The 18,262-nt window shown below is 32.3% G+C and overlaps 2 protein-coding genes across 2 annotated transcripts; both read right to left on the bottom strand.

Moving 5' to 3' along the window:
- Positions 1-6,044: 6,044 nt before the first annotated feature.
- LOC116015789 (stemmadenine O-acetyltransferase-like) lies at positions 6,045-7,409 on the bottom strand. The gene has a single exon (XM_031255962.1). The coding sequence runs from the start codon at positions 7,407-7,409 to the stop codon at positions 6,045-6,047; it is 1,365 nt and encodes a 454-aa protein (XP_031111822.1).
- Positions 7,410-11,263: 3,854 nt separating this feature from the next.
- On the bottom strand, positions 11,264-12,646 carry LOC116015788 (stemmadenine O-acetyltransferase-like). The gene has a single exon (XM_031255961.1). It carries the CDS (start codon positions 12,644-12,646, stop codon positions 11,264-11,266), a length of 1,383 nt encoding a protein of 460 aa, XP_031111821.1.
- Positions 12,647-18,262: the final 5,616 nt, after the last annotated feature.

Below are 18,262 nucleotides of genomic sequence, written 5' to 3'. Positions count from 1 at the left end.
GTAATTTGATTCTCGACTTCATTTGCGAGTTAATGAGCTAGGGATTTTGCGTTTTGGGGAATTTTTTTCCCTGTTGTAATTTTACAGTTGATGTCAAAATCAGCAACCATGTGCATAGTTAAAGTTGTGGATCTTTGGACTGTTTGTTTTTCATTCTTCAGAATTCAATGTTATATTTTATGTTTTACTAGTTTAAAATGTTTTTGAATTGATAATCTAATATCTTTAATGGTGATATATATTTGCACAGGGCTGTCAAAAAGGGGAGCATGTGAGTTTTTGCATGAATTGAGAGGTAACTTTCGAATTCAACTCAGGTATGGCAGTTGTTTCAAAAGTTTCAGTCTTTCCCAGATTCACTACTATCTCTATGAATTAATTACTGTTTTGAGCTCAAATTTGTTCTTGATTGGATGTCTTGTTCTTTTGAATTAGGCCAATTCTTGTCCTGCCTCCAACTGATATCCAAGTCATTGAGTGTGAACAGTCGGAAGCAGAGCACGGTCTCTATGATGCCCTCTATAAGAAATCTTTACCGGGGAATGGAAAGAAATTTTCATCTTAAAGAAAACGGGAAATCTCTTGCATGATAGCGTCACGTTGAATGAACTACAATGTTGCGTTATATTTATCATATAATGCATATAATTGATTTCTTTTAATATGTAGAATTGATTTTCTTNATATCTGCAGTTAAACAAAATTATGGAGAAACAAAATTCTCATACAGGTATGCCTTTGATAATAGTATATGTTAGATAAGAGTGTGTTATTTACTATATATTCTAAACTCCTAAAAACTTTCCAGTTAGAAGACTTTGCAAATCACAATGCTTTTGATCTGCTGGCAAAGTATTGTACTGCTTGTGTAACTTTTGCAGTCAGGGGTTGTGCTAGATGGAACTCGGAAAAAGGTTTGGCTTGTCAACTCAAAGGCACTTGCACTAATCTCATCAATTTTGAGTAGCTTCCTAATAATGCATATTTTCTTTACTGTTGCCATGAACTTGACTTGACCTTTATTTTCACCAGTAGAACTTGACAATTTCTCTCTAATTGTCTATAATCTTTTACCATTTCAACCATTTTTTGTTACCTAACACATTATTGTCTTAGTATTTGAATGTTGGAAAATTGTCTCACATGCATTTAGCATGTTACATTACCTATAATAACCATTCATGTAAAGGTTTTAATTTTTTGTGTTTGTATATACCCATTCTTATATAGGTTTGGAAACGATTTCTCCTAATTTGTGCAGACTTATGGTGATTTTGCCAGCATGATGAAGGTAGCCCATTTATATTTTTCATGCCTTATTTACTGAACATATGATGGCTTTGTGTGCCTCTGTATGCGTGGTTAGTTTCTCCTTTTCCTACTGCTCTCAAAATATTTAAGTTCCAACTATGAGTTACAATAGTATGCTTTATTACATTCTGTATTTTTCAAGTAGCATGACTTGTTTATTTCCTCTGTAAAAGTTATCTTATAAATGTTCACACACTCACACCTGATCTCTGTTTTCTGATTAATTCTTTTATTAACAGTTTGAGCAAAGAAAAAAAAAAAGCCCTTACTAGGACAGGTGATGAGGAAGCATCAATGTTAGAGAGTTCACTGCAAGATTTTGTATCACGCTATTATCCCTAGTTCACTGTAATATGAGGAAGCATCAATATTATATTTTGAAACAATATCGTAAGTGTTGTTTCTTTTAAATTCTTTTTTTTTTAATTTAATCTGTATATAATCTCTGGAAAAATGTGTATTTATTCACGCTGCAAATGTATCTTTTTTAAGTCACAGCAACTACAGAATAGTAATTTGATTCTCGACTTCATTTGCGAGTTAATGAGCTAGGGATTTTGCGTTTTGGGGAATTTTTTTCCCTGTTGTAATTTTACAGTTGATGTCAAAATCAGCAACCATGTGCATAGTTAAAGTTGTGGATCTTTGGACTGTTTGTTTTTCATTCTTCAGAATTCAATGTTATATTTTATGTTTTACTAGTTTAAAATGTTTTTGAATTGATAATCTAATATCTTTAATGGTGATATATATTTGCACAGGGCTGTCAAAAAGGGGAGCATGTGAGTTTTTGCATGAATTGAGAGGTAACTTTCGAATTCAACTCAGGTATGGCAGTTGTTTCAAAAGTTTCAGTCTTTCCCAGATTCACTACTATCTCTATGAATTAATTACTGTTTTGAGCTCAAATTTGTTCTTGATTGGATGTCTTGTTCTTTTGAATTAGGCCAATTCTTGTCCTGCCTCCAACTGATATCCAAGTCATTGAGTGTGAACAGTCGGAAGCAGAGCACGGTCTCTATGATGCCCTCTATAAGAAATCTTTACCGGGGAATGGAAAGAAATTTTCATCTTAAAGAAAACGGGAAATCTCTTGCATGATAGCGTCACGTTGAATGAACTACAATGTTGCGTTATATTTATCATATAATGCATATAATTGATTTCTTTTAATATGTAGATTATCATATAATGCATATAATTGATTTCTTTTAATATGTAGAATTGATTTTCTTTTAATATGTGAACTTCTTTGAATATTGTTAAACATTAGTATTTGGCAATACAAGTTACTTTGAATATTGTTAAACATTAGTATTTGGCAATACAAGTTATATTTGATTTTCTTTTAAATTAAATGTGTATTTATTTGTGTTTTGCAATGCATATTTGAAAGTAAAGATTTACATCAAAAAGTAATTTAATGGCAATTTGAAAGTAAAGATTTACATCAAAAAGTAATTTAATGGCAATTAGAAAGTAAAGATTTACATCAAAAAGTAATTTAATGGCAATTAAAAAATAAAGATTTACATCAAAAAGTAATTTAATGGCAATTAAAAAAAAAAGATTTACATCAAAAAGTAATTTAATGGCAATTAAAAAAATATTACAAAAAATACCATGCAAATTTGAGTAGCAATTAAAAACAATCGCTATTAGATGAGAAAATACAAATAGAAAATAAAAATATATTTTAGCGACAATTATAAAATCACTATTAATAATACTAAAATTAAAAAGTATTCTTTTACTAGCGGCACTTAATAACCGCCACTAAAATTTTTAGTAAATATTAAATAAATATTAGAAGCGGTTTTAAAACCGCCGCTAAATGCACTCAAAACCGCCGCAAAATAAATTTTCCATTAATTCCCACACTTGTCTAAAACCGCCTCTAAATCTTTCACGACACACTATTTAGACACGGTTGGGGAACCGCCTCTAAATAACAAAATAACCGCCACTAAATAGCCTTTTTGGTGTAGTGTAGGATAATAAATACTGTACTGCTTATGTTTCTTTTGAACTTTCATTTTCAATCCTTAGATGAAGCTAAAGGATTTTATTTATTTTCATAATTCCTATTAATCTGAATGCCTATTCAACTGTTAAATTAAGGAGTTAATTCCAGGAATAGTCATTCGACTATTGATTTTTACCAATTTTTATTCTTGACTTTTAATTTTATTAAAATTGGTCCATTAACTATTGATTTTGTACTAATTTTGGTCCTTCTGTTAAATCTATGTTAAATAGGTGTTAAAATTGAGGGCAAAAATGTAAAATCAAATATTTTAACATTTCTTCTTCACTTTGTTTCCCATCCTAGTGGACTAGTGGTGCCCTTTTCTACCATTTTTGCTATCAAATAAAAAAAAAAAAAAAAAAACCTAATACAACAATAAAATATACAATAACACTCCACATCCAGTTAGAGAATCTACAAAAAAAAAAATTATTACGGAGTATATATATTACATTGCAGTAAACCAAAGAAAAAAATCAAAAAAAAAAGATAAATTTTTTTGACTACTTGAAACAATTTAACATAAAATGCAAAAAATAAATATATCGACTCACATTGTTGCCTATATAATATTGCAATGGAGGAGGGGAAACAAAGTGAAGAAAAATGTTAAAATATTTGATTTTACATTTTTGCCCTCAATTTTAACACCTATTTAACATAGATTTAACATAAGGACTAAAATTGGTACAAATTCAATAGTTAATGGACCAACTTTAGTAAAATTAAAAGTCGAAGACAAAAATTGATAAAAGTCAATAGTCGAAGGATTATTTCCGGAATTAACTCTTAAATTAAGTACTCAGCAACTTTGTTGCACCAAAAGTGAAAACGGATTATGAGATGAAAAGAAATTAAACAACATTTTCAGAAAATATAGAAAACAAAACATATATGGAGAATTCTTCAAAAAAAAAAACATATATGGAGAAACATATATGCAATATATATATAGAGAGAGAGAGAAGAGAGAGTGTAGATCAAGTTAGGCATGTTTGCCCCATGCGACAATGCGATCAATTATTGGCCATTAGATTAGATCATCCAACAAATCATATTCCTCAAGACTTCTCCAAGATTGGCGCGCACGATCTCCAACCATGCAAACTGCAAGGGTAATTTCGTTATCTCAGTACGTAGACTTCAAAGACTTGTACATTACAAACCCAACCCAGCGCACGACCGACTGCAATTTCAAAATCACAACTCCAGGCGAAACAACGACGAGCACAACCCCAACCCAACGCACAACTCCAGGTGAAACGACGACGAACAAAAACAACAACCCAACGCACAACCTACTGCAACTCCAGAAAACAACAAGAATGCATAACCAATGCAAACGACCAACACGCAAAGGTATGCCGAACCATAACCAAGGGCACCAGATCGGAATAGGGCAAATCACAGTGTTTTGTGTTTTATTTGTGTAATTGGTGCATTATTAGCCTTACTCTGGTGTACTTGTGGATTCGTGTTAATGCATTGATGATAGTTGAGTGGTGCATTTTACAATTACTCTCTTTGTTGTGCATATCTGAACAATCGTTGTGCATATTTATGCACATAGTTGTGCTTTTATTGTAGTTCTATTGTGCTTTTATGTACACAATGGGAGCTAAATCTTAAAATGAGTTTGATAGCTTTTCATTTCTGAACACTAATGGTGTTTTTTTAGTTGAATAATGGTGCATAATTTGACTATTTGTTGTGATTGAAATACTATGTGAAAAAGTGCATTATGATTCAGACTCTAGGGTATATCAGTATACATAGTTATATATTTATTGTAGTTCTATTGTGATTTTACACAATGAGAGCTAAATTTTAAAATGAGTTTGACAGTTGTGCATTTTTGCACAATAGTGGTGCCTTTTAGTTAAATAATGGTGCATAATTTAACAATCTGCTGTGCTTTAAACACAACGTAAAATAACCACAATACCCGAACTTAATAAACGCAACGTGAAGTTAACAAATACCATAAATCAATAGAGTGTCTTTGGATGTAGTTGATTGGACGATACAGATTAGGTCACGCGATTGCACGCAGAGTGATGACTGTATTTGAGCATATATATAAAGTAGAGTTTAGGTGCGGCACCACTAGGTAAATAAATACACCACCCAGTCTTAGAAAATACACAATACAAATATGCATAATTAGGTATGTATCACCAAAAAACACACCACTAAGTATGCAAATATACACTACACAGTGTTCAGAAATGCACCATTGGCTTGTTTTTTTATCTAGCCTATTGGATTCTAAGGAAGATTACTCGTATGACGGTTCCATTGCCCACAAATGTATTAGTCCTATTAGTACCATAGTTAGTTGTAAGGTTCATTTTTTTCATAGAAGTGTCAATCACATTGCCCATTCTCTTGCTAAAGCAAGGGAGCGTGGTTGTCTCGATCACTTGGTTTGGCTAAATGTACGACTGAGTTTTTTGAACTTCTCAGTTCTAATCCCTTATTGAAATGAGATTTAGTGTAAGTTAATTGTCTAAGTATATTGTTGTAAATTAGAAATGAAATCACTACAAAAATGTAAACACAAAAAATAACATCTTTCAACACGTCAAATCTTATTTCCACTAATTAAAATATCTTTATTATTGGTGCATGGAGTTTAGCTAGATCCATAAACCAATTGTTATGCATCCGCTCCGCACTAAATCGACCTTTCTCCATCCTCCAACTAGAGTGCAGACAGCAGAGGTTCGGAAAAGATTTTTGAAAAAGACACATAAGCATTAAACTCCATGTCCTTATCTAAATTGCACATAACTTCTTGTGTCAACCCAATCAACACTTCTATTCCCCCATCTTTTGCATCCAAGAAAAAAACCAAGTCCTCTAGTGTTTGACCCATGCCAATCCATTTCGGCTTGCCCCACCCAAAATCAACTTGAGAATACGGAATATTACACACACTACTTATATTTAAAATCTTACTCTCATCCACATTATGAAGTACGGCCTTTGCTACGCGTGATAGGGCTTTGAGATACCCACCCTCCGCGTGCATTTCTCTCACGTAGTTGTGGGTAACCTTGTCGATGGCTTCCACGACTCTTCCTACAAGAAACCCGGGAGTAACTCTTCCACCCCCGTCGGCTTCCGATTCCCACCGAGCGGCCACCGCTTGCATGATGTTGCCTAGGCACTCCGAAGGGAATGGCGGGTTCAACTTATTTCGCAAGTTCACCACAATTGCCAGCAAGTGAGTCTTGAGGTTTGGGTTAGCCGGTAGAGTTGCCCGTATCACTGCCGCCCATATGAACGCCGACAATGCCTCCACCCGAGACGGACGGCGGCAGTGCTCCGATGCGTGATAATAATTGTTCCTGAGACTCTCAATATCCTGCTTGCCAAAAACAAATCTTTTCGACAAGTACTTTCCCCGGTTCTTGAGGGAAGGGGGCATTGGGAGGGGCCCGGCGAGGTTCCCCGGCCTGAAAATTGCGGAGGCGTCCACGATAACACCGCCGGGATTAATGGGTCCTTCCCCGCGGTTGATTGCCGCAAATGTGTTAAATAATCCCATCATCGCTCTGGCGTCGGCCAGGCCATGCCAAACGCAGAACGCCACCGCAGTTCCGCCGCACCGGAACCTGTTGACCTGAACAGCTAGCATTGGCTGGGCGGGGTCAATAGGATATGGGTAGGGATGAAGTGGGAGCAGCCGGCGTATATCTTCTAGTTTGGGGTGCCGGAGAAACTCACCCAAATCACAATTTGTAACATTAGCTCGGACAAAATCCGCACCCTCGTCGTTGCATTCGATGGTCGTTCCATCTTTAATTCTTCCGGCGAGTGGGTACCAGACGGACAGTGTCTTCATGAGCGAGTCCTTGAGCTCATCATAATCGTGGCCGCCGGCGCTGGAGTCGTAGAAGAAAACCATGGGGGTATAAGAAATCGAGATTAATATATCAAGGAGAGAAAGCTTGTAGTTTCTCAAGGATTGGGGAGTTGGTGAACATGGCCTCACTTTCTCTTTCTGGTAAACTTCAACTTTCAGCGCCATTGGATGGATGGATGGGTGCATTATTTCATCCATATCTATGCGGTATTTATAAGCAGTAGAGGCGTGAATTACAACGCCTGTATGTGGCCATGAATATTTTTTTTTTGACCAAAAGGTGGAATTGTCCACCCAAAGGCTTCAATTAACACTGGACACTTTGTTGCTAGATAAATCTTGGTAATTCAATTGAATTTAGTGATTCAAGTAAATTTATTGTTGCTGGTGAAAATTAATTCTTAATTTTTCTTAACAAATAAATTTTATACTAATTGAGCTAATTATGCGAGTTTGAAATAAATTTTTCTTCTCCTTCCAAATAAAATTTATTTTTTGTTGTGACCAAATTGTCCACTCGGATGTTTCAATTAACACGACAGCCGACACTTTGTTGTCGGATAAATCTTGGTAACTCAACTGAATTTACTGTTAATAGTGAGAATTAATTCATAATTTTTTGTGACAAATAAATTTTAGACAAATTGGACTACTCATGCGAGTTTAAAATAAATTTTCTTCTCCTTCCAAATGAAATTTATTTTTTTGAACACGTGAAAGGAAGCGTGATTTAATATAATATTCTACCATTAATCTTCCAAATGAAATTTACGGAGTATTTTTTTGAGCACGTGGAAGGAAGTGTGATTTAATATAATATTCCACCATTAATCATACAAGTGATACAACTAGACTTCCTCTCCCAAGAAGAAGATATATATAAACTAAAATATTTTAAGAGGCGTTTGGTTTATGGGTTTAGCTATCATGATTGGGAGTTAATTAAAGTCATTGTTATTGTTTGGTTGATAAGTTTTTAGAACACTATTATGAGATTTGATTACTCCCTTAATTAGAAAACTTATTCTTTAATAAAATAAGAGTTTCATTATATTATTATCCCTCCTAATTGGTAATTTGATTTTAAAGTTTATATTAGTGCTTTTATATTTTCGTTTATATATATATATAAAAGAAGAAGATATAAAGTAAAATATTTTAGGGTCTATTTGGTTCATGGGTTTAGCTATCATAAATTGGAATTAAAGTCATAATTATTGTTTGATTGACAGGTTTTTAAAATACTACTATATGATAACCCAATGGGGTAGCTCAAGTGGCAAGTGAGCTTTCTTTGTGGGGAAAAATTCCAGGAGAACTTGGGTTCAATTCCCCTTGGCCCAGTCTCTAAACGGATAGAGAAAGATCCCGTTAATTTGCCATTGGTAATTTGATTTTTAAGTTTGTATTAGAACTTTTAAATTTTTTTTTTCTAATTTTTGTTTTTTTTTTTTGTTCATAACGGTGCTTTGGATAACTTTATATTAGATGGGTACTTTATTTCATCATGCCCACTTATGATCATCTATGTTGTATTTAAAACCAGTAGGGGCAGTGAATAACAACGCATGTGGCCATAAAATTTATGTTTTTTTGGTGACAAAATGGTGGAATTATCTATTCAATTTTACAACTCGGTCGACCAGTTTGTGGCAGGATAAATATTGGTGACTCAATTGAATTTATTAGTGTTGCTGGTGAGAATCCATTCTTAGTTTCTTGTGGTAAATTTTAGATAAGTTGAACTACCCATGCCGTTTTAAATAATTTTATTTTTCTCTCCTCCCAAATAAAAATTTATTTATCTGAACACGTGAAAGGAAATGTGGATTTAATATAACATTCCAACATTAATCATACAACTAGACTTCCTCTCTCTGTGCTGACTGTCCTGTGTCCTCATTTTTAATTTCCCTCATATTCAATGGTTCAATGCATTAATTTTTTAGTTTATTTCGATCTTGTTCAGAGTTGTCCAAATTCTGCCATCGCAAATCTCTTAATTCTGTTCCATTTTAAATTTGCAAGATGCTTGTCAAAGGAGATTACTGCCTTTGGAAGGGAATGTCGAGTTGGTGGGATACATAATTGACTGAATAATCATATATAACATTTTAAATTTAGGCCTCATAGAAGCTACCTAGCTGCGCTATTACTTATTTGATTAGGGTCCGTTATCTATGAGCAACTAGCATGTTTAACCGATTAGGGTTATAAGGCGTGTCACAAACATATAGGTCATGCACATTCGGATAAATCAAAAGAATATTATTCAATTTGATGTTTATATATGTTGCTAAAAAGGATTACAAGTAAAAGCTTAATTCCAAGAAACAGACTCAACACACAAATTAAATTTGTATTTGATGCGGTGAAATAATTAAGCTGATCTGAATGAGTTATACGAGAAATACTAGGATAAATGTACTACTTATGTTTCTTTTGTACTTTCATTTGCAATCCTTAGACGAAGCTAAAGGATTTTATTTATTTTGACAATTCCTATTAATTTGAATGCCTATTCAACTTATAAATTAAGTACTCAGAAACTATGTTGCACGGAAAGTGAAAACGGATTATGAGATACTAAGAAATTAAACAATATTTTCGAAAAATATAATATAGAAAACAAAACATATATGGAGAAACATGCAAATACAAAAAAAAAATATATATATATATATATATATGTATATGAATATATTTATAAATATTTTTCTTAATATGCATAAATATTAATTATTTCATAGATAAGTTGGTCATTTCGTGAGAAGGAAACAGCTGGGTAGGGTAGGCTGAGTTGTACTTAAGCTTAACATGGCTAAAGCCTACTACCGAATGGAATGGACATTTTTACAAATTATGATGCGGGGATTGGGTTTCGATGAGAAGTGGATCAAACTGATTATGCTGTGTGTATCTTCTGTGAGATATAGAGTTATGATCAATGGCTGCCCTAGTGATCGAATTAATTATCCCATCACAAGGCCTCAGGCAAGGAGACTCATTGTCCCCTTATCGGTTTATCATTTGTGCTGAAGGCTTGTCACTTTTAATATAGAAAACACAGGCACGGGGCTCTATTCATGGTTGCGTGGTATCTTGTTCCTCGGGGTCTCACACCTATTCTTTACTGATGACAATTTGTTGTTTTTCAAATCAGATTTACAGGAATCCACATAAGTAATGAGGTGCCTGCAGACCTATGAGACTTACTCGGGCCAAGCAATCAACTACCATGCCAAGAGTGATACCCGTTTGACACTAGCTACAACCCTTGGGGTCACTCTTGCTGATGATTTTGGCAAATATTTAGGTCGCCCATAATTGGAAGGAATAAAAAAGTAGTGTTCTCCTATTGGCAATGAAAGAGGTTGTAGCGTGGATCGAAGATTGTGGCCTAGTCCATGTTCAGGTGGAAACTGATGGTCTTGTTTTATGTTCTAGCCTATTGGATTCTAAGGAAAATTGCGTGTATGTTGGCTCTATTGCCCACCAATGTATTAGTCTTATTAATAGCATAGTTAGTTGTAAGGTTCATTTTATTCATAGAAGTGTAGGTTGCCCATTCTCTAGTTAAAGCAAGGGAGCGTGGCTGTCTCACTTGGTTTGGTTGAATGTACATCCAAGTTCTTTGAATTTGTTGGTTGATTAATAAGTTGAATTGTTTGTCAAAAAAATAAATAACTTCTCAGTTCTAATCATTTATTGAAATAAGATTTAGTGTAAGGTAGTTGTCTATACTGTTATAAATTAGAAATGAAATCATTACAAAAATGTAAACACAAAAAATAATATCTTTCAACACGTCAAATCTTATTATTTCCACTAATTAAAATATCTTTATTATTGGTGCATGGAAAATTAACATGTAAAAATATCAAATTAAGTGCAAATGATAAGAAATAACACTCTAATAATTAAAGTGATGAACCATTATGATGCATGTGGCATGTGCATAACTTGCCTTCCTCTTCCTAACCTCTAGATTATTCTTAGATTCATAAACCAAATGTTATGCATCCGCTTCACCCTAAATCGGCCTTTCTCCATTATCCAGCTATAGTGCAGACCGCTGATTGACAAGACGGTTCGGAAACCATTTGAGAAAAAGATACATAACCATGAAATTTCATGTCCTTATCTAAATTGTGCATAACCTCTTCTGTCAATCCAATCCACACTTCTACTCCTCCATCTTCTGCATCCATGAACATCGCCGAATCTTCCATTGTATGACCCAGACCAATCCATTTCGGCTTGCCCCACCCAAAATCAACTTGAGAAAATAGAATATTACACAAACTACTTATATTTAAAGTCTTAGTCTCATCCACATTATGAAGTAAGCCCTTTAATACGCCTAACAAGGCTTTGAGATACCCACCCTCCGCGTGCATTTCCCTCAGGTAGTTGTCGGTAACCTTGTGGATGGCTTCCGCGACTCTTCCTACAAGAAACCCGGGAGTAACTCTTCCACCCCCGTCGGCTTCCGATTCCCACCGAGCGGCCACCGCTTGCATGATGTTGCCTAGGCAGTGCGAAGGGAATGGCGGGTTCAACTTATTTCGCAAGTTCACCAATATTGCAAGCAAATGCATCTTGAGGTTTGGGTTCGCTAGTAGACTTGCCTTTATCACCGCCGCCCATATGAACGCCGACAACGCCTCCACCCGAGACGGACGGCGGGGGTGCTCTGATGGGTGATAATAATCGTTCCTGAGCCGCTCGATATCCTGCTTGCCAAAAACAAATCTTTTCGAGGAGTACTTTCCCCGGTTCTTGAGGGAAGGGGGTATTGGCGGGGGCCCGACGATGTTCCCCGGCCTGAAAATTGCGGAGGCGTCCACGATAACACCGCCGGGATTAATGGGTCCTTCCCCGCGATTGAATGCCGCCAATGTGTTAAATAATCCCATCATCGCGCTGGCGTCGGCCAGGCCGTGCCAAACGCAGAACGCCACCGCAGTTCCGCCGCACCGGAACCTGTTGAGCTGAACAGCTAACATAGGCAGGGCGGGGTGAATAGCATTTGGGTAGGGATCAAGCGGGAGCATCTGGCGTATATCTTCGAGTTTTGGGTGCCGGAGAAACTCACCCAAATCACAATTTGTAACTTTAGCTCGGACAAAATCCGCACCCTCATCGTTGCATTCGATGGTCGTTCCATCTTTAATTCTCCCGGCGAGTGGGTACCAGACGGACAGTGTCTTCATGAGCGAGTCCTTGAGCTCATCATAATCGTGGCCGCCAGCGCGGGAGTCGTAGAAGAAAACAATGGGGGTATAAAAAATCGAGATTAATATATCAAGGAGAGAAAGCTTGTAGTTTCTCAAGGATTGGGGAGTTGGTGAACATGGCCTCACTTTCTCTTTCTGGTAAACTTCAACTTTCAGCGCCATTGGATGGATGGATGGGTGCATTGTTTTATCCATATCTATGCTGTATTTAAAACCAGTAGAGGCGGTGAATTACAACGCCTATGTGGCCATGAAATTTATTTTTTGTTGTGACGAAAAAGTGGCATTGTCCATCTAGACGTTTCAATTAACACTCCAACTTGCTCAGGTAGGATAAATTTTGGTGACTCAACTGAATTAAATGTTGTTAGTGAAAATTAATTCTTAATTTCTTGTGACAAATAAACTTAGATCAATTGAACTACCACTACAAGAATGAAAACATTTAGTAACACATTTTTTGTGACATTTTGTAATTTAGTCACAAATAATACACTCTTTGTGACCAAAAAATAATTCGACACTATTGTGTGGGACAATTGTGATAACCTTTTTTTTGGTCACTGATAGTATGATAATTGTGACAAGTAAATATTTGTTACGAGTAAGTTGTCACTATTACTAGAATAAAAGTGTCATAACATACGTTGTCACTATTTTTTGTCACTAAATGTATGTGCATTTTGGCAGAATTATAATTATGACGGGGACGAATGTAGTTGTGACAAAATATAATGTGGACACAAATTTTAATACTTTTTGTGATAAAGAGTTTTTGTTCACTCTTGTTTATAATATTTGTGACAACTTATTTTGTCAATAAAAATACAATTGGTTAGTACCATTGTAAATGAAAAATAATTGTGAGAAAAAAAAAACCATTGTCACTAATATTGTCATTTTTTGTGATAAAATTGTTACAAATACTAGTATTTTCGCCCGTGCATTGCACGGAATGGATTTGTTGTAATATTTTAAGAATATTTGGATCGATATACAATTATATAAATTGTAACATCGAATATTATATAGCACAATTAATGAAATTGGTTGAATTGATTATGTTTTATGATGTTTTCCTAGCTTGAATTAGAGCAAATAATTGTCCAATTATCCGTGCGATGACATCGAATATTATTTAGCGCAATTTATTTTTTTATTATATATTTAGATATTAAAAATAAAGATGAAATTATAAAAAATTCTAATATTGAACTTATACATTTATTTGATTATAAGATTAGTGCAAAAGTATTACACAATTAATTGAATAGAGTTAATACCACAAATGGTCCTCTGACTATTGGGGTAGTACTCCTTTTAGTCCTCGACTTTCAATTCGACCACAAATGGTCATTTGACTTTCATTTTTGACCACAAATAGTCCTTCATTAAAATTTTTGTTAAATAGGTGTTAAATCTAGGGGTATTATCGTCAAATTGATATATATAATGGTCATAAAATAAAAATGTTTAGAATTTTTCACCAACAAGCATAATTGAAACAATTAACAAATATAAATACTCCTAAATAAAAAGACAACACACCTTATTCTCGTAATTATGCGTACAAAATGAATATTTAATATTAGAGCTATCTGCTTTTAATTTAACCAACAAATTAAAATGGAAGAATTTTTTTTTCAAAAACCTTGCTTCAATTCCATTATTTTCATGGTTGTTCATACATGGCCGGTTAATAGTTTTCACTCTTCATTAATCGATCAAATATTTTGTTTGGGACATAACTGAAGGCCGCCACCGTTGAATTAATATAATTAATCAAGTACAAATTGCGAACACTAATCATTGATTTTTATTTAATTTGTTCATTTACGTAATTTGTCACGTCCATTTTGTTTTTATATTTATTAACTTAATGTTTATTAATGTTTGAAATTAATTATGTTGTCATATAATTCTCAAAAAAGAAGTAATCATAATAATATTAATCAATTTGACGATATTACCCCTATATTTAACATCTATTTAACAGAAATTTTAACAGAGGACTATTTATGGTCAAAAATGAAAGACAGTGAACCATTTGTGGTCGAATTGAAAGTCGAGGACTAAAAGGAGTACTAGCCCAATAGTTAGAGGACCATTTGTGGTATTAACTCAATTGAATAATATATGACTTGTTTGTTTACAATTATCATAAAATATCGATATATAATATGACTTATGTAATTATATTATTAATAAAATAAATATGAGAAAAATGAAAAATAATTTAATTATATTATATTATGTAATATGACCAATGTTTAGCTTAATTACCATAATAATTATTAGACAATTATTATTAGTCAATTACACTAATATATGTGCAATTATACTTTTATGCGTTAAGTATATTTATTTTCACCGTATCGCATTTAGTTTTTCTTTCTCCTCCATATTTGAATGAATTAATTGTAATTATTATAAAAAATATAACAACCCATGTTTAATTAATTTTTTAAAGTTTAAATAACTTAAAGTTTTCAAAAGGAAAGTGTAATTAATTTTTTTTTTAAGTTTTTAAATAATTTTCAATCAATTTTCATTTAATTAGTAATATCCTTTTACTTTTCTAATTTGCCTAATTTCCGTTTCCTTTTCTATTAAGATCTTTTTATATTTTCAATCAATTAGTAAAATCAATTTTCTTTTCCATTTTATTTACTATTGTTTGGGCGAAAATTTTACAAAGAATGATTTTATTTTTATTAATAGTAGTATAGATATAGAAGTATAGATAAGTATTCGAAATATTATTATTTGTGTAAATAATAATTAGTAAATTATTTTTTCTTATAAAATTACTCATAATTTTCAAGGAATTTTCTTATATATTTATTATTGCAGAATTTGTTTCCATTATTCTCACAATTATAATGGTTTAATTATTCTCAAAATTTGGTAAATAAAATTTTGTTACCAATTAAATTTTATTAACTTTTTTACAAATTAATTAGTAATATTAGTTTGTGTGGGGAAGTTGAAGGGGATGATTTTACTTTTATTAATAGTATTGATATGTGAATATAAAAACAATATATTACCAATTAATAGCTATTAGTTCATTTCGATTTTACATTTTCTTACTAAATAAGCTTTATTAATTATTTGACTAATAAAATATTTAATTAATTGACTACAAAAGTTTGGGCGGGAAAATGAAATAGGATGATTACTTTTATATATAGTATAGATTTAATATTTTTAATTATATGTCCAAATGGTTGATACGATATTACAAAAATATAGAATGTAAAGTAATTAAGGTAACCAAATTATTATTATTATTATTATTGTTGTTGTTGTTGTTGTTGTTGTAAATGACGGGAATGATGTGTAGTAGTTTAGGCTATATAAGGTATGACTAAATAGAATAGTGATTTTATTCTATAGTTATATATTCTATGTGTGACTATTAAATTATGTTTCCTTTTTAATTTTTTTCTTTTTTATTGTTAATATTATTAATATTAATCATTAAATTATGGACCCTTTTTTTTATTTCTTTTTCTATTGTTTCTTCAATAAATTTTCATTTTCTATTGTTTGGACAGAAGTGGTTGGACGGGAAAGCACGAAATGGAAATTTTGTTAGGATTTTCCTTTTTATTAGTAACCTTATTATTATTAATCCATTTCCTGGTTTCTATTTTTCCTTGTAAGTTAATTTTATTTCCTTTTTCATTTTTTTGAATTATTTTTTATTTTCCTTTTCTATTGTTTGCTAAATATTTTTTTTAATTGTTTGGGCGGAAGTGTTTGGGCGTGTACTTCAATTTTCAGGGGAAAAGGATGCAAAAGTTCTCGTTTCACCATTTCTAATTCCGGTAATTCCTCAAACTTCAATTCAATCGATGCACATGTTTATATTTTTTGTTTTTTTTGTTGGTTTGTTTTTGTTTTTCTTTGAATAGTAAAAACAATAACTTGAATGCTAAGCCATTTCTCCACCATTTCATCAAAGTCCGAGTAACTGATTCAGTGCTAGATCATCACGTATATACAAAAATAAAGCACATAAAAAGGACTTAAAAACAAAAAAGGACATATTTTTAAACATATGCATACATGTTCTTGCACACGGAAGACGTGCTAATAAACATATGCATACATGTGAGAAACTTAGAAATTAGGAAGAAAGCCGAGAGAGAATACAGACCAATGGAAATGTTAATGGCGATGACGATCAAGACAGGAAATGACAACAACCACCATTCTTGGAAAAACCTTAGAGAGAGGATCCAATTCTTGAATCTCTTGAGTAATGCACAGGGGGAAGGCAAACCCAAGTTTGATCCTATCATTTTATAGGCATGGCGTATGGATCCTTTTTTTTTTTTTTTTTTTTTTGCAGGGAATTAGTAATTCTCATTCCCTTTTTCAATTTTTATTTTCTAGTATTAATGATTAATTTTTGTTTTCTTTTTCATTTTCAATCAATTAGGGATCATTTTTATTTATAGTCAATTACTGATTTTCGTTTCCTTTTTCATTTTCTATCAATTAGGTGTCAATTAAGGAACAAATATGCATAGGAGTTATATCATTATTATTATTATTATTATTATTATTATTATTATTATTATTATTATATATAATATGATTGACATTCGTAATATATTTGTTACGATTTAATGAACAAATTAATTTAATAAAATAATATTATGTAAGCAAACAATTCGTGTTAGTAGGTTATTAGCATTTGAGAATTGGTTGGAAATGATTTGAAAATAAAATATAATAAATATTTGATTTAATTTTACATGGGACTTGCCAATTATAATTATTAGCATATATAATATAATAAATATGATTGACATTCATAATTTTTGTATCTCAGCCAGAATATGAGTACATTTAGATAAATATTACAAAAAATTGTAACAATCAAAACCACATTCTTATCTCATTAATATTATTCTATCATAATAATTACCATAATTACTAATAACCTATTATAACCAATTATAATTAATATTATTCTATCATTAATATTATTCTATAATAATAATAATTAATATTATTAATATTTAATAATAATAATAATATTATTATTATTATTATAATTACCATATTAATTACTAAAATACCCTTTCATTTGGGCGGGAAAATTCTAGAGGAGGATAATACTTTTATATATAGTATAGATTTGTGACGCTCTATAGTTCCGTAACAAAAATTACTAAATTGTGACAATAATTGTGTTGATTTTAAGTTTTGTCACTAATTTATATGATAATTGTGACAAGTAATTAGTTGTTACTAAGAATGTCATTTATAGGGATTGCTTGTTCTTCTATCAATATGGTGTTTTCATCTCTAAATTTGATTCAAAATTAATCAAATGAATCGGATGACTACTACCCTAATGGCAGTAGCGAATTATTTTTACATTTAGAGTCATCTATCCAATGTAGCACAATTTTGACAATATGGTTGTATCAAATATATAATATAAAATCAATTATATATAATACAAATTTGGTTATGGACTAATTAATCGAATTAGTTAAAGCATAATTTAGTTTGGTTGATTAAGTAACAATTTCTCAAAGCATTTGTGACCAAAAGGTGGAATTGTCCACCCAAATGTTTCAATTAACACTATGGTCGACACTTTGTTGTAGAATAAATTTTGGTAACTCAACAAAATTTAGTGTTACTAGTGAAAATTAATGCTTAGTTTCCCATGACAAATAAATTTTAGACCAATTGATCTACTCATGCGTGTTTAAAATAATTTTTTTTCTCCTTCCAAATGAAATTTATTTTTTGTTGTGACCGAATTGTCCACTCATACCTTTC

Source organism: Ipomoea triloba, chromosome 4, assembly GCF_003576645.1.
Source record: "Ipomoea triloba cultivar NCNSP0323 chromosome 4, ASM357664v1".
NCBI lineage: Eukaryota > Viridiplantae > Streptophyta > Magnoliopsida > Solanales > Convolvulaceae > Ipomoea > Ipomoea triloba.
Note: the sequence above shows the minus strand (reverse complement) of the source record. Positions and strands in the feature narration are given on the sequence as shown.